Here is an 18,406-nt window from a genome sequence, read left to right as displayed (position 1 = left end):
GATGACACCACCCTTGTGGCAGAAAGCGAAGAAGAACTAAAGAGCCTCTTGATGAAAGTGTTTGAAAGAGGAGAGTGAAAAAGTGGCTTAAAGCTCAATATTCAGAAAACTAAGATCATAGCATCCAGTCCCATCACTTCATGGCAAATCAATGGAAAATGGTGGAAACAGCGACAGACTATTTTGGGGGCTCCAAAATCACTGCAGATGTTGACTGCAGCCATGAAATTAAAAGACACTTGCTCCTTAGAAGAAATTCTATGACCAACCCAGACAGCATATTAAAAAGCAGAGACATTACTTTGCCAACGAAGATCTGTCCAGTCAATGCTACGGTTTTTCCAGTGGTCATGTATGAACGTGAGAGTCGGACTACAAAGAAAGCTGAGCGCCAAGGAATTGATGCTTTTGAACTGTGGTGTTGGAGAAGATTCTTGAGAGTCCTTTGGACTCCAAGGAGATCCAATCAGTCAATCCTAAATGAAATCAGTCCTGAATATTAATTGGAAGGACTGATGCTGAAGCTGAAACTCCAATACTTTGGCCCTGTGATGCAAAGAATTGACTCATTGGAAAAGACCCTGATGCTGGGAAAGATTGAGGGCAGGAGAAGAGGACAACAGAGGATGAGATTGTGGGATGACATCACAGGTCATGAGTTTGAGCAAATTTTCATGATGGACCAGGAAGCCTGGCATGCTGCAGTCCATGGGGTCACAAAGAGTCATACATGACTGAGTGACTGAACTCAGGTTTGTCACAGCTTTTCTTCCAAGGAGCAAGCATCTTTTAATTTCACGGCTGCAGTTACCATCCGCAGAGATTTTGGAGCCCAAGAATATAAAATCTATCACTGTTTCCACTTTTTCCCTATCTATTTGCCATGAAGTAATAGGACTGGATGCTATGATCTTAGTTTTTTGAATGTTGAGTCTAGACTATAACGTAAATGTGGCATATTTATAGATTACTATCTGCTGTTTAGGTGAAATACTACCACCAAATTCTGTTAGACATTAGACATACCCCACTACAAAAATGGGGCTTCCCTGGTGGCTCAAAGGTAAAGAATCCACCTGCCAATGCAAGGGATGCAGGTTTGACCCCTGGGTTGGAAAGATTCCCTGGAGAAGAAAATGGCAAACCACTTCAGTACTCTTGCCTCGGAACTGCCAGGACAGAGGAGCCTGGTGGGCAGTACGTGGGGTTGCAAAGGTAGGACACAACTTAGTGACTAAAGAGCAACAACTGTAAGAACAGACTCAAAAACGGGGTCTGTAGAAGCTGCCTGTGGATTCAGAAAAGGTAAATCGAAGGAGCTATGCTGTGATGGACAAAGAGCTACACTGAGCTACCACGTTGTTAACATTCTGCAGAGACAACTTGGAGACTGTATTCCACCACCAGGTGGGATTTAAATCTATCTACAGAGATTTTTATGAAGAATATGAATGGAAAAGAGGGCATTTTTCAGAATTATGTCCCATAACCAACTTTGCTGAAAGTCTACTTGGCAAAATCTTAAATTTGGTAAAACATCTTAATTTTCAACTTTCTAAAATCAAGGAAAGAAAACAAAGAATTATAGCAGCAGGAGGATATTTAGAAAATGTCTATTCAGCTGGATTTTACACTTTTTTGTCTCAGACTAGGTTCTGCTTCAGGAGCTTTCAGGGTGATGGGGAGAAAGAGAGATGTAAAAGAAGCAGTATCTGGATTGGATTCTGTGCTAAACTTCTTTTAGAAAGTAGCTTCAGTGCTTGATCCAGTAGAACTTATGCTAAATTTGGAATGAGAGAGAAGACAAGCATGGTCCTCAAATATGAATTACATGTCAATTCCTGGAGAGCTCTATTTTTAAACAACCTGATGAGATAACCTCTTGGAAACAGAAAAAACAAAATAGTTTCATGGCACTTAGGGAACTGGAGAACACCGGTCAGCTCCATGTCACACTTAATGAGAGGCCCCATGCTCCACGGAGGGTTAGTGACAGACTGTGACACCCACAGTCCTCACTCTGTCCACTGCTCGTTCCATATTTTCTCCCTAAAGATCCAACCACTTAACATGCACATAACCCTAGATATCTTAATAATTTAACTATCTTATATGTTACAGGTTAAATCCACAGCCTAAATTGGTTGAAGATATTGCACTATCATATGAATTTTAAGATCTGTCAAGTTATTTTGGAATATATCTATACACAAACAAAGAGACAAATTCAATTTATAAACTATAATGTAAAATTTTACTTCCACTGGTACCATCTCCTCTTTAGTATTAAATGATTAAAAAACAGTATCATATGCTCATAGATATCCTGAAAAAAACATATGTGAAATCAGGAAATAATCATTTGTATCTTTGTTATAGTAATATATAAAATACATTTTTGGACTCTCCCATGAGAGTCCAAAATCTAAATTCTATTTTAACTCTATTCTGTCATAAATTTGATTAACAAGTGCCAATGCTGTTAGGGTTAATAGCTGTCATTTTTTTCAGGTTAACTTTCATATTAAAATAGTAACTTAGTACACTGTTTTATGTTTATTACAAAATGTATTAAATTTATTTTCTCCTGATACAGTTAACCACTGAACAACAGAGGGGTCTGGGGGTCAAACCCACTACACCGACACTCCCACTCCTCCTCACCTGCCCTTTTAGTGGAAAAGCTGCGTAACTTTACAGTGGACCCCTCCACATCTGCAAATTCAACCAATCCCTAACTGTATAGTACTGGAATACGTATTAACTGAAAAGTGCTGTAAGTAGACCAGCACAGCTCAAACCTGCGCTGTTCAAGGGTCAACTGTGTAATCATTTGTTTCTGCTGACAATACTCTGACGTTTTGTACATTATTTTAAGCTCTTCAAAATAACAGAGCTCTTGTCTTTGTTTTTCCAGACTTAAATATAATACACATACATTTCAGGCTAAACGTCACTGTAGAGTATATTATATACAAAAATATTGTGGTTTCCGCAAATATATAATATTTCCTGAGCAAACAGCAACTGGTAAAGCATGAAACCAGCATGAGGTGTTATAATGAGGGGTTCAGACACTATACTGCATTGGAGAAATATTTCTACTTATTCTGAATAACAATAAACAACTCAAAATATTCTTTTGCAAGAGCTGGCTTTTCTGTGTATCAGTCTTGCTTTTTAGAGTACACTGTGTGCCTAGGCTCTCGGTCACGTCCGCCTCTGTGACCCCATGGACTGCAGTGTGCCAGGCTCCTCTGCCCATGGGGCTTCTCCAGGCAAGAACACTGGAGTGAACTGCCATGTACTCCTCCAGAGGATCCTCCTGATCCAGGAATCGACTGCGGTCTCCTGCTCTGCAGGTGGGTCCTTCACCAGCTAAGCTGCCAGGGAAGCCCCTTAGAGTATGTTAGTATAAAATTAATGACAAGGCTCTGTCTTCACAATAGATAAAGCAATTAAAATTTTTCCTAGCAGACACTATGATTAAAGATCTTACCCTATGATGAACATTAGTTTTTATTTTACTGACCTTCCTATGTTCCTGTAGGCTTGATGCTGAAGAACACTTTTTATTGCACACTGAACATATGAGTTTTTTCTTAGGATCCCCTGAAAAAAAACACAAATGAAATAAAATAAAATACCATCATGATTTACATGAAACTATTAAGAGGAGCATTAGATAAGTGTTTCTAGGTGATATATAATTTCTAAAAGGGTATTTCATCTTCTTCACTTGTAACTCCAAAATTGTCAGTTTTGTAAATATATCCATTAAATTCAGATAAAAAATAGGCTATATTTTGAAACGGTTCTTTCAAAATCTGAGTACTATTTAGCTTGGTATACTACTTTCTACATATATAACATGGGCTTTTCACCTCTGCAAGCACACTTTCATGAAAAATTAAAATTAATTAAATATACATAAAACATTGGATTTATTCATTTATAAGCTGATTTTGCCACTTGCTTTATATTTAACAGAATATTTTACTTTATCAGCTGGGTTTTTAAAAATGGAATTCATAGGTTATTCTTTTCAGCACTACAAGCTTGCAAGATCACTGAGTATATAATTAACCATCTTAATGTTAAAAACCAGAATAAAGTAAGATCAAGAATAGTAAAACATTACATGACATTCATAATATTACACAAATCCTACAAAGATCAATTTTTGTCTTCCTCATAGTGATTATAATTATAGTAGGTCATTTCAAATTTCACAGTGGCTATAGAAAACAAAAGAATGAATAAAACAAGATTTTCAAATACAATGTAGTAACAATACCATATATGTAACCACAGGATATTTTTTCAACTTGTAATTGATTTCAAAGAATCAATAAACAATTAATAAAATGAACTATTATGCATCCATCACTTGGCCCCCAAATGACTAATCCACGCCTATTCCTGTCACAACCTCAACCCTATCCAGTCCTTTCCTTCTCTCTTTTTTTGCAAGAAATCTAAAATCAGTAGAAAACAAGCTAACAAAATTATTTTTTTTAAAGATTGTGTTTATGAGAGAGGAATACCTTCAGAAAAAGTAACATATTAATTGTCTTATCATTCAAGATACTTATTTCATATAATGCACTATTTTTAACATGTTAAATAGTATAGCCAAGAAAAATTTTCTTGGTGATTGACATAATATGGCCAATAAAGGACAAAATTCTCCTGAGCAAAATGAGTATTTTACAACATGCATTTGGTCACCAATTCTTTATGTCTATCTATTAAAACACGAAGGGCCACTGAAAAAGAATATCCCCTCTTTCCCAGCTTGCATAAAAGACAATGCATTAAAGTGCTCCACTCAATATGTCATCAAATTTGGAAAACTTTGCAGTGGACACGTGACTGGAAAAGATTAGTTTTCATTACAATCCAAAAGAAAGACAATATCAAAGAATGTTCAAACTACCGCACAATGGCACTCATTTCAAATGTTAGAAAGGTAATGCTCAAAATCCTTCAAGCAAGGCTTCAAAAGTATGTGAACCAAGAACTTCCAGATGTACAAGCTGAATTTAGAAAAGGGAGAGGAACCAGAGATCAAATTCTAAACGTGAACCGGATCACAGAAAAAGCCAAAGAATTCTAGAAAATCATCTAAGTCTGCTTCATTGACTACGCTGAAGCCTTTGACTTTGTGGATCACAACAAACTATGGAAAACTCTCAAAGAAATAGGAATACCAGACTATCTGACCTGTCTCCTGAGAAACCTGTATGCAGGTCAGGAAGCAACAGTTAGAACTGGACATGGAACAACAAACTGGTTCCAAATTGGGAAAGGAGTACGTCAAGGCTGTATATTGTCACCATGCTTATTTAACTTATATGCAGAGTACATCATGAGAAACTCTGGGCTGGAAGAAGCATAAGCTGGAATCAAGATTGCCGGGAGAAATATCAATAACCTCAGATATGCAGATGACACCACCCTTACGGCAGAAAGTAAAGAGGAACTAAAGAGCCTCTTGATGAAGGTGAAAGAAGAGACTGAAAAAGTTGGCTTAAAACTCAACATTCAGAAAACGAAGATCATGACATCTGGTCCCATCACTTCATGGCAAATAGAAGGGGAAAAATGGAAACAGTGACAGCTTTTATATTCTTGGGCTCCAAAATCACTATGGACAGTGATTGAAGCCATGAAATTAAAAGATATTTGCTTCTTGGAAGAACAGCTGTGACAAACTGAGACAGTGTATTAAAAAGCAGAGACATCATATTGCCAACAAAGGTCCATATAGTGACAGCTATGGTTTTTTCAATAGTCATGTATGGATACGAGTGTTGGCCCAATAAAGAAGGCTGAGTGCCAAAGAATTTATGCTTTCGAACTGTGGTGTTGGATTAGATTCTTGAGAGTTCCTTGGACTGCAAGGAGATCAAACCAGTCCATCCTAAAGGAAATCAACTCTGACTATTCATTGGAAGGACTGATGTTGAAGCTGAAGGTCCAGTACTTTGGCCACCTGATGCCCAGATCTGACTCACTGGAAAAGACCCTGATGCTGGGAAAGATTGAGGGCAGGAGGAGGAGACAACAGAGGATGAGATGGTTGAATAGCATCACCGACTCAGTAGACACGAGTTCGAGCAAACTCCTGGAGACGGTGGAGAGCAGGGGAGCCTGGCCTGCTGCAGTCCATGGGGTCACAAAGAGTCAGACGTAACTGAGCATCTGAACAACACGACAACCTTACTTTAATCCACAGTCTTCTGTTGTTCCGCTTATCCCTTAAACCAGCTACTTTTTGAGTTTAGACCTTTTTTCTTTCCCACCAGTTAGGTCACGCTTGAGGGAGAGAATAGAGATAGAAGTGAGATTTCCATAATCACTCACTTCACCTTTCCCAATACTTCTGCCTCTGCTGTACCAGATGGAGTCAGAGACCATATACCATCCCTCCTCTTCAACCTTTTCTCTCCTTCTCATGGCTTCTAGTCTTTATCCCAGAACTAGAATCCTAGTCCTCAGAAGAAATATGGGGAAAGTTTATGACTGTTTGCCTGAGAATGTAGGTAAGTTATCTCCTATAAACTCAAAATCTCTTGTCAGCAACCACAGAATCAAATCAAAAGAGAAAAAATGGTTAAGATGGTTAAGGTGGGTTAAGGGGATCAACCCCCTCACTGCTTCCTCTTGAGTAACTGGAAAGGACACCACCTTACAAGTTTCCCCAGGGTTAAGGACAAAAGCAACTACAAAGCTACAACCAGACTTTATGCCATTTTAGTTTACTATATTCAGCTAAGTCTGATATTTGACTTTCTGATTCAGCTTTCAAAAACAGTCAGGAACACATTACTAACTAATGTGGGAGATGCATGAAAAATTAATTCAACAATACTGAATACACAGCCGCTTAAGTACTGTGAGTTTTAGCACAATGTGGGTTAAGTGTGCTTCCAGGAGCTGGTCTGAGAACCTACCCACCATACGTCACAGGTGCTATGGAAAAATGTGATTCATATTTAAAAATTCAGCTTCTCTCTTCTCAGTATCTTCAATTCATGTCACCTAACAAGGAACATTTGTCCTTGTCAGTGGTAAAGCTGCACGACCTTCTCTTTCCTTGAATATCTTTGTCTTTCTAGAGTAAAGGGTTCTACAACCATATGTACAAACACTGCTTTTTTTTCATTATTCTGAATATGGAATATTCTTTCCCCAAATATCCATGTAGTTCACAGACAAAAGAGAAGAAGCAAGAGAGAGGCTACGAATGAGAGGCAGACTATGTACCAATTCCAGCAAAAAATATGCATGTGGCCTTTGGCTGAAATACAGTAAGTTTCATATTTTATAGAATCCACAACATAGAAAAATAAAAAACTTCCCTATATATATTCACTCCTACAAAATCACCATGAGTTTTCAGAATCAGTAATATTTTAATATCCAAGACCAACTACAAGAAATCTTAAAGAAATTATGCTTATAGCACAGTCTGAAGACCACATGCCCAATAACAAGAATGTAAGTTTCCAGAGTTTTAGTGTGCATCTGGTTTTTTACTTAGTTCAGCAAAGTTAACTTTAAAAATGACATAAAAGATTTGTTATAATACATTGCAGACAACGATGGGGGAAATTAAGAACAGCATTTTAAACCATAACAGCTATTAAAAAGCAAAAACTATGAAGAGACAGGTCTATCAAAAAGTTATGACTGCCTTTTGCAGACATAGAAAAGGCCCAAGTATAAAGAATTCAGAAAAATGCCATCTTCTCTACATCAGTCATGTATCATTCAAAAGGAGAGAGAGAAGTCAGGACACTGTGAAGTCTCAGTGCTGTTCTTCGTTCTGAAGCTGTATTTCACAAGGCCATACCTCCTGCCACCCGGAGCTTTCATACATGGCTGGTACTGAGAGTCAGCCCAAACCGGTGATGTGCAGTTGGACCCAGCATTCATGCTCATACGAGCTTTCCCAACTAGCATTAAAGGAGACACTTTTTGGACACTGAATAAACATAGGAAATAGAAGCTGAGTTCCAACTATTCTTTTCCCCTGCACATGAGAATAAACAGGATAGAAGAAAAGAAATAACACTTTCCTCCTGTCTAGAAAGACACTTCTACCCTTAAGCCAACAGCAATAGTAATCATCTGAGAAAAATATCAGTATAGAAGGATATGAGAAGTGCCATGAACCTCAGTCTCCTTTAAGGAAGACACTGAAGGAAACAAATCATCAACTCTGAAAATATTAATCTGTTCAATTCAGTGCAACAGATTCAACCCCTAAACCAAAATCCATTTACTGTATGCTAGGCAGATGAAATCTAAGTAACAAAGCTTCTAACTGTTTATGTATTCAATTTACATGTCAGAACGTAGCCAGTAATCTTCTCCAATATAGGAGAAATGCAAGATTTTTTTAAAAATTAATTTTACTGTGAAAATATTAAGGCAGAAGAGCCATCAGTTAGTAGTTTTTAAATATGTCATTTTTAAATATATCTACCATAAGAGAAATTTCACATGCTGAAGCATTAAAGTTACTACTTAAAATATTATTTCTTAATACATCTGGCTACCAAGCACAAACAGATCCTAGCTTAGGTTTCCAGTTATGATTAATTCAGAAATGGGAAAAATGATGACTATCATTGAAATCAACTTAAAAAGGAATACTGTTCAGTGAAAGAAAAAAAATTCCACTTCCAGAGCTCTACATCTGTGTGAAATACAATGGAAAAGCAAGCTCTGTCCTTGAGAGTGAGAATTAAGAACAGACCACAGCCGCCTGGGGAAAGGAGGCCCCTTTAAACACGGCCCTCTGATGACTCCTCACCGGTGTGGACGTTCTCCTGGTGTCTCCTTAGGGCTTCCTTGCTCTTCAGCCTCTTCCCACAGCTGTCCGCCTTACACACAAACCTGGCATCTCCCTGGCACGCCTCCTGGTGCTGTTCAAAACTGCAAGACAAGCAGGACAGGGGAACAGGGAGAAGAAACGGTGAGGATACCTACTCATTTCTAGCATCCTGGCTGGCTTTTGTAATGCATGCTCCCCAGTAGAGCTCCAGGGTCATTATAAGCATTACCTAGGCAGGGAGGAAGGAAAGCACTCAAATTCTGTAGCCATGTGATACTAAACCACTAAGAAGCATGAAAGCATGCATGCCAGTAATGACCCACAATCGTTTAACAGCCATCTGATAACTCAGACACAAAACCTCGATGCTGAACTGAAGGAAGAATTGCAAACAGAGCACTGAAAACTTCGTGAAGAATCCTTCAGACTGCTTTTCGCTGAGCACTGAAGAACACTGAGGGGAAATAGAAAAAACAAACAAAAAAAACTGGAAGTCTACAACAAAAGCTTATGAAAATACCTCTACTTTGAATAAAGTCACATTCATGATCTCTCTTTTTCTTCTGTCTTTTGCCCTTAAACTTTTTAGTAGCACCTAACAGTAAGACTCAGCTCAGCAAAAGTATGCTTGATGTAGTACACATAACATAAATTCAATAAAAACTGACGAGAATGCAGTTTTAAAATATATTCATTAAAAAGTATATAGCCTTTGCTTGTTTAAAAGTATATAAGAGAATTTCTAAATGTATAATCTCCTGCCATTATAAAAGTTTTCAAGTTTTTCAAGTTTTGAACAGAAACTTTTAATCTCAAATATCGTAAGCAGAAGTGGGTAAATATATGAAAATTATTTTAATATGAAATACAGCATGTTTCAAATTTTTACTTGAATGAATAAAAAATGAAACATTAAGCCTACATTAAAGATTTCTTGCTCCTATGCAAGGTGACATCATGTTAAAAATAAAAGTTTAAAAATATATATATATACTTTCTCATTTTTAGTAACTCGATACTGTAAAATACTTAAATAAAAGGATAAATTTATATGCTGTTAATATAAACAGTTAAAATAATAAAGGGTGTCAAGCAATGGGTGGGACCATTTTATTCTCTTCATCCTTAGATCCTGTACATATTCATCTTCAAAGTGATTTCTCCAACATTGCTATGAAATAAACACTGATTCCCAAAATGTTCCTGTACTCTTTATACTCCAAACTCTCTCCATTTCATTTTTTTTTTTTACCTGATTTCAGAGGAGTATCACATGCAGATCACTGAAACTCCATCTGCCACCTCAAAGCACTAGCTAAATTATGCATATTAGATTTCAGATTAGTACACCAATGAGCTTAATATTTAATGGAAAGTTATTAAACTTCATAAACAGAATGTTTGAAAAATCAATGTAAGAAAAGTTAATGACAGTGACAATAAAGAATGCTTAATTTCTATACACACACCATCACACAGGCACACAGGTTAGAAACTAACTATAAGACAAATGAGATAAAAGAGTTAAAATATCAGCTTATAACTTCAGAGATTATCTTTAATGTACGCACTGTCTTTGCAAAGCCTGCTTAACTGGGAATTTCTTCCCACAGCTCTTGCACTTATATTCTTTCTCCTCTGTGGGTTTCTGGTGCAATGTCTGAAGATGCTCGGCAAGAATTTCCTCACTGGTAAAACTCGATTCACAGTGGGGACAGGCATAGTCCTCTTTACAGCCAAAGCGATCTGCATATTTACAAGCAAGCAGAATTATGAGACAAAAATGAAGAGCCAAGAACTGCTCAGTTTTGCCCTCATTTTAAAATCAAAATTAACTGTGCTAACGGTACCAGCTTAGTAAAATTTTATGATCTCTATAAGTATGAATAGGCTGCCCATGAAAAATAACAAAAAGTGTTATGAGAACATTTTTTTAAAAACCACTGTGTTTCACCAATTCAAAATCAACTTTTAATCTACCCTGTAACATTAACCTTATACATCAAAGAGTTATTACAAACGTTGAACTGGAAAGCCAAAGTCTTCCCTGAAACAGGTCATCTTGAGTTCACTTTTAGCTGCAAGAAGAGAGAAACCCAACCAAGGTGAACTATGCTGAATTCCCAAGGGGAATCTCACATATATGTGAAAGAAGACCAGGGTCACAGAAACAGCACTCATTGCAGCACGCGGAGTGCGGCTCCACTGTCTCTCCGGCCATCAGTCCCACGCGGACTGCCATGGCTATACCCACGTTTCAAAGCGTGCTAGTTAACTTACATATGTTTCTTGATTATCAAATACAATTAGATTTAGATAAAATGCAGAAAATATGAAGGAATAAAAATCACCAGTAACCCCATAACGAAGAGACAACTATTGAAATTTCTTTCCCTGACTGACTTATCTTATGTGAATTTGTATTTTATAGAGTCTAACAATAGCTACTTTTATGATCATCCTTTTCATGTAGTTTCATACATAGCTACTTTTCCCACTTAATATTTTAAGTCAATTTTTTTTAAACTTTAAGGTACCATTACTTACTTATTTAACCAAACTCTCCACTGATTGACATTTGAGTGTATTCTTTGTTTCTTTTGCTGTTTGTTTCTTCATCTATTTTGGGGGGGTTCTTTTGTTTGTTTGGGGGATTTTATGTTTTGCATTTATAAACAAAACTAAATTCTAAAGATCTATTAAAGTTTCCACTGATTCTTTCTTACAAAAAAAACTTATTTTATTATATGAGTCAAGGGAGTAAAAAGTAGGAGACTTATTTTTAAGGTAAAACAGTGGACACAGTAGTACCATACTCTTGGGGCAATGTTGAAAATAAATACAAAAATAAAGAAAACACAAAATTATACAGAAATAATTCCCATCACCCCAAATCTGACATCCCAACAACATAATGCATATTGGAAAGACAAAGCTGATAGCCTATCCTCATCTTCCTTTTAAATATTCCAGCCAGATTAAACAGAGGCACCATCTGGCAATACTCAGAACACTCACCCTTTCTCAGTCAATGACATACAGTTAAAACAGAAAATTCACATAAAAGACATTAATACCACGGTGACTAAAGAAACCCATGTCACTTCTGAAGTGGCTTTGTTGAACAGAAGGAAAAATACTCTATAGAAAGACCAGCCTTTTACACAACGTGAACACCTACACCACCCTTCATAACTCCCTTGTGACCGATCAACAGTAAAACACAAATGAAACAAGCCCTGATGACAAGTGATATCCACTGGCAGAGGACAAGCAAGTGACATGCATCTCCTACACTGTGGGGCTGGCAGAAGCAAGTCCATCCTCAGTCACTGTGCATTTCTGGTGACCCTACCAGTACAACCCTACAATGCTATGGTCTCCACAACCAGAACAAAGGAACATTTCCAGATGCTCCAGATTCTCAAAAGATCTTAAATAAGAGCGAGGCCCAGGAAAACTCCCACAGGGTCCAATAGGACCTCTGCACTGGCCCTTCCCCACGTGCAGAAGAGAAAGTAAAGCCTCAGAGTTAGTGACCAGCCCGGTTACAACACGGGTGAACAACAAAGTCAGGGCTAGAGCACAAAAATCCCCATTACTAGTCCCTTACCAGTGAGAGCAGGGAACTGCCGAGGACCCTGGCAGCCTGCAGAACACATCCATCCCCCCTCCAGCCCACCATTCCCGTCCTGCTGGAAGAGAGGCTCACGGCTGGATACCCTCTGAAAATTCTGACAAAAACTAACTTTATTTTGAGAACACACTATTACAATGCCATTATAATTCAAGCATATTTCAAACTTTATTTCTCCTACAACTTGCATTCTCCTGGCCCACCAGTTAGAGTTAATACCTTTTCTGCTAGCTGTTGATTGTCCTTTAGAAATTTTACCTTCCTCTTCACTGATCATTGTCATAATTTGCTGTTCTTCTTCATCGGCCTCCATGTCACTGTCCAGGTAGCCAATCAGAAGCTCTGTATCTGTTTCTATATCTTCAATTGCCAAGTAGAAAATGTTTTCTCCTTCCTAAGACAAAATTAAAAATATATGCTGTTGTAGGATCAATGTATCACAATAATAAAAAAAATGCTAAATCATTTCTGACAGTAAGAAATCATTTTAAAATACACCGAGTCCCATGTGCTCATGTAAAGTTACTATTACTTTTTTAAATCTTTTTTTAAAAATCTGAACACTGAAAAGAGGAAACTAACAATATTAGTCACCTGGCAAATAAAACACAAATATATATTAAAGATAGTGTCGTTTATACCTAACAAATGAAATAAGGACAATTATTTAAATTTCTAAAAATAAATTTTGCACCACTAATTGGGTTCATGCAGTAACACCTTGTGGAGGTCCCTAAATGCAGTAGAAAATAAATCTGTTAAGCAATGATGTCATTTTTGAACCCAAAAAGAGACCAATGAGGTATCAATGATTTAATTATGATTAATATAAAATGCAAAACTAAATGAAGAAAAAAACTGTCAAGTTATAACACAAACCAGAGAAACTGCAAATGAACCTGGACAGAATTTCCAAAAACAGGAGAAAGACTAGGCACCTGGAAGGTTCAAAGCATCATATACCTAGGTAATCATGTGTACCTAAATCCCACTAAAACAACAGAAGAAAGAAGAAACAAGTTCTACCATCAACATATCACCATTTTTCAAAAAACTCAAGGAGACAGAAATCAGCCAGGGTTGCTAATGCAGAAGAAATCTCAACCCACAATAGACCGAGAAGAGGAATGCTACAAAGAAGAGCCTAGGGAAACCCCAGAGAAACTTCATACTTGGAACCAGCAAAGCCCTCTGGGCCTGGGGCCAGTCGCCAGGGAAGCCGGAACAGGGCTGCTTAGCTGGCTGGCCCTAGGAGAAACACTCAGAATGGTTGTCTTTTACAGAGTTGAGGATTTGTTCTGGGAGGGCTCCTGGTTTGAGTGCTGAGGATAAAGAGAAGTAAAGCACAGACTGAATTTACTGAACTCTCAAGGTGAAGTGAAGGAAAGAACAAGGACAATGAGTTCACCCGGGAGTGAAATCCAGCACAGAACAAAGCCTCCTCTCCTCGGACAGTACCACAGAGCCTAAGCTAGGGAGGGAGAGAGGGGAAGGAGAAGAGGGGAGAGGGGAGGAGGGATGTGTAAGGAATGCACACATGTACACAGAGCAGAACTGCATGGAAAACTGGAAAATATGTGTCAAATTGTTACAGAGTTATCATTTTGAGGCTGGGAGAAGTGGGAGTCTATAGCGAATACTATTTCAGTTTCTTCTTACAACAAAGATTTCTTTGCAATTTTGAAAATAATAAATATTAGAAAATTCCATGGTGAGACAGAACTTATGATCACATTTATCAAATACTGTGCAAGGGAGGACTGATTCAAAAGTTCAAAGCAATGAAGCACATCTAACCATTAGCTGCAGTAAATTAAATGGAAATTTCTATAACATTTAGAGATTCTTGGAAGTTCATGAATTTAATACCTCCAGAAACACACAAAAATGTTATTTCTAATTAAGAACACAGTAAATTGCTATACAATTGTTAAACAAAAAACCAATGTGGACACGAAGCAAAATGAAGATTTCTCTTTAACTCAGAAGCAACACTTTCCAGGGTTTGGAAAGTACTTACTAAAACAGTCATCCAAAGCAACAAAGGACTCATCTAATGAAGACTTCAGAAAATAATTATAAATCTTAGTGCTTATCTGATCAATATCCAAGAAAGTTAATTGAAATGTCTTTCCAGTATATTTGTCATTAATTTTATGATGACCTTCAAAGCACCAAGAGAAGATAATAATTTTTAATTTTAAAATGTGATAGCATTGACTTAAACTACAATCATAAGACACAGCATACCTATTTAGGGGTTCTGTAATAAAAGAAAATTTTAATATACCAGTTAAAGCCTCAATTTAATGAAAGTAATGGCAGCATTACAAGCACCAAGGATCAAAACTACATGTTCCATCTGTACTCCAAACTTGTGATAAGAGGAGGCATGTCACAAAAGTAATGTCTCCAACCTAATTATTTAATGGAGATGTTTAGATATTTTTTTACATATAATTCCTACCAGTACCCAGACCAAGAACCTCTTTCTTTCCACTGGCCATTTAAGAAGCATCCTCTTAAACTGCTTCCTTGCCTACTCATAGTTGATTTAATCACTCAATAACCTTTCATTACATCATTCTTCTTCGAAACTTCCGGCTGTCAGAACCTGCCAGGTTTCCAATCCCTGGAGCTCTCTCGGGGCATTTTTTCCCACCCGTAGGCTCATCCCCCTGATAGCTCATTTGGTAAAGAATCCTCCTGCAATGCAGGAGACCCAGGTTTGATTCCTGGGTCAGGAGCATCCACTGGAAAAGGGATAGGCTATCCACTCCAGTATTCTTGGGCTTCCCTTGTGGATCAACTGGTAAAGACTCCGCCTGCAATGTGGGAGACCTGGGTTCGATCCTTGGGTTGGGAAGATCCCCTGGAGAAGGGAAAAGCTACCCAGTTCAGTATTCTGGCCTGGAGAATTCCATGGACTGTATAGTTCATGGGGTAGCAAAGAGTTGGACACAACTGAGCGACTTTCTCTTTCAGGCTCACCCCAGGCCCAATCTCCTGCCCTTTGGCAAGAGGGTTTAAAGAGCCTGACCCAACACTTGGGGACTGAGCATCAACTCCCAGTTGTCATTAACTGGCCATGGCCTCCAGCTTTGATAACTATTTTAACATTCTTTTTTTTTTTTTTTTTTTACAGCTGTGTGGGTCTCTGCTGCTTCACAGACTTCCCTCTAGTTTGGCAGCCGGGCCTCTCACTGCAGCGGCTTCAGTAGCTGTGGCCCCCAGCTCTAGAACACAGGCTCCTTAGCGGTGGCGCACAGGCTTAGCTGCTCCAGCAGCCCGTGGCATCTTCCCGGACCAGGGATCAAACCCATGTCTCCTACATCAGCACGTGGATTCTTTACCACTGAGCCACAAGGGAAGCCCCTGCTGTAATATTCCGAACCTGAAGTTTACTTCTCTTTATTTCAGCTACCATTTCTGGTTATGTGGTTTGTGGCTTAGTCCCCTGAAGAGCAGGGTGACCACATACAGCCATGACGTACTTCTTTCCCAATTTGGAACCAGTCAGTTGTCCCATGTCCAGCTCTAACTGTTGCTTCTTGACCTGCATACCTCCTGAGGTTTCTCAGGAGGCAGGTAAGATGGTCTGGTATTCCCATCTCTTTAAGAATTGTCCGGTTTGTTGTGATCCACACAGTCAAAGGCTTTAGCATAGTCAATGAAGCAGATGTTTTTCTAGAATTCTATGGTTTTTTAAACAGCACATTAAAAAGCAGATACATTACTTTGCTGACAAAATTCCATACAGTTAGTGCTATGGCTTTTCCAGTACTCATGTATGGATGTGAGAGTTGGACTATAAAGAAAGCTGAGTGCTGAAGAATTGATGCTTTTGAACTGTGATGTTGGAGAAGACTCTTGAGAGTCCCTTGGACTGCAAGGAGATCAAACCAGTCCATCCTAAAGGAGTTCAGTCCTGAATATTCCCTGGAAGGACTGATGCTGAAGCTGAAGCTCCAGTACCTTGGCCACCTGATGCAAAGAGCTGACTCACTGGAAAAGACCCTGATGCAGGGAACAATTGAAGGCGGGGGGAGAAGGGGACGACAGAGGATGAGATGGTGGGATGCCATCACCGACTCAACGGACATGAGTTTGGGTAAGCTCTGGGAGATGGTGATGGACAAAGAGGCCTGGCGTGCTGCAGTCCATGGGGTCACACAGTCAGACACCAACTCCTCAAGTGAGCTCCTCAGCAGCAGAATCACTACTTGAATTTACATTTTAGGGATCAGGTGCCTTCCTGGGATTTGCCCAGGGGCTGAGGTCCTACTTTGGTTCCTGCACCAGCTCTAGGTAATTTTTTTAAAAATTCAACTTTAAACGAAAGAGAGCTGTTCAATATAATGGTCTGTTCAAAAGCAAATATTCCTCAGTCACTGATTTTCACTGTACTGGTGATCCAAATACAAAACAGAGAGAGTGATTTTACAATATTATGCATCTCCTGCATTACTGTCCATCACTGTGAAGTTTTGTTTTTCAGTCTTGTTTCATTTTCCTTTATCTGTATATCATCTTCAGCTAATTATGTTTATTGCAAGCTGTTTGTAGTATCAAAACATTGCAAGAAGCTAAACATATAACAAAAGACACTGAAAAAGAATAAATGTCTAACAACTCATTTTAAAAGATTTATCAAATGTCATTTTTTATAGAAAAAATTATATATCAATGTGCCCCCTCAAAGAAAAAGATATGAACAAAGATGTCAATAGACTTTGTTTCTAAATAGAAGGAACTCTATTTTGCATAGTTTTCTACTAGTCCCTGTGTTTCAATTTTCCTAGAGTTAACAAGTGTTACTTTTGTAGTAAAAGGAGAAAAATTAATAAAACAGAACAGGTTCCTTGATACCAGGAAATGATACTACACAGTGAGTGGCTAAGAGTTTCGGGCTGGCCAGGGTTCAAATATCCTTCTACAGTTATTTAGCTGTTAACTAAGCAAAGAGCTTAATGTCTCAAACTACCAGTTTCCTCATCTATAAAGGAAAGAAAACAATGCTGCCTATCTCATAGGCTGATTGTGAGAATTAAACATGAAAATATCTGTAAAATCTAGCAAGGTACCTAGTACAAGTCACGTATCCATTGCTGATAACTACTGCTATTATTATTATTATTATTATTATTATACAAAACTCAAAAACCACTGGTTAAAATATATGTTTTTCAAAATCTGTTTAAATTAGACTGTCACATAAACAAAGTTGCTATGACAATGCCAAATTTCATTTGGCAAAATTCTGTCAGCCAAGATGTTTCTATAATTCAACTCCACTGCCTGCCTATCAGACCTCTGAAACCATCTGGATCTCTGATCCTCAAGTTCTGTTCACTTGATAATGTGCTAAAGGTTTTCTCTGGTTTGTACCTCTGGTACCAGTTGCTTGTCTGAACTATGCTATCCTTAAATGACCAACCATCTGTTTTGCCTGAGGGCTTTCTATGACATGGGGTTTTCAGGGCTGAAACTGAGGGAGTCCTGGGCAAATCAGGACTCTAGAGAACAGAGTCTAGATATCTAGATGACCTGTTACCAGGTCACCTAGATAACACCCATGACACTCTCCGAAACCACCGTCTAAGCTCTAATCAGGATTTCCTGGGACTTCCCTGGTGGTCCAGTGGTTAAGGCTCAGGTGCCCCCACTGCAGGGGGCACAGGTTCAGTCTCTAGCTGGGACACTGACATCCCACATGCTGCACAGTGTGGTAGAAATAAAGACGACTTCCTAATAGCAACAGTTACTGTCCTCAACTGCCCCAGCGCGCATGTGCAACGCCAGCTCAGGAGGCTCACGTAGAGAGCCGGTCCAGCCCCAGTGCGCATGTGCAACGCCAGCTCAGGATGCTCACGTAGAGAGCCGGTCCAGCCCCAGTGCGCATGTGCAACGCCAGCTCAGGA

The 18,406-nt window shown here is 38.6% G+C and overlaps 1 protein-coding gene across 5 annotated transcripts in view; it reads right to left on the bottom strand.

The window, feature by feature from the left end:
• The window catches only part of PRDM5 (PR/SET domain 5), a 264,482-nt gene that overhangs the window by 142,360 nt on the left and 103,716 nt on the right, over window positions 1-18,406 (bottom strand). For 2 of the 5 annotated variants that reach the window (XM_040237377.1, XM_040237379.1), the window contains 5 exons: window positions 12,744-12,879; window positions 10,420-10,594; window positions 9,210-9,302; window positions 8,828-8,949; window positions 3,533-3,612 (listed from right to left, as the gene is read on the bottom strand). In XM_040237377.1, coding sequence (XP_040093311.1) covers window positions 3,533-3,612; window positions 8,828-8,949; window positions 9,210-9,302; window positions 10,420-10,594; window positions 12,744-12,879 — 606 coding nt within the window. Of the gene's footprint in view, window positions 1-3,532; window positions 3,613-8,827; window positions 8,950-9,209; window positions 9,303-10,419; window positions 10,595-12,704; window positions 12,880-18,406 lie in introns of all 5 variants that reach the window. The other 3 variants (XM_040237380.1, XM_040237381.1, XM_040237378.1) reach the window with 3 other exon arrangements.

Source organism: Oryx dammah, unplaced genomic scaffold (genome assembly GCF_014754425.2).
Source record: "Oryx dammah isolate SB20612 unplaced genomic scaffold, SCBI_Odam_1.1 HiC_scaffold_3, whole genome shotgun sequence".
In the NCBI taxonomy this organism is placed as follows: domain Eukaryota; kingdom Metazoa; phylum Chordata; class Mammalia; order Artiodactyla; family Bovidae; genus Oryx; species Oryx dammah.
Note: the sequence above shows the minus strand (reverse complement) of the source record. Positions and strands in the feature narration are given on the sequence as shown.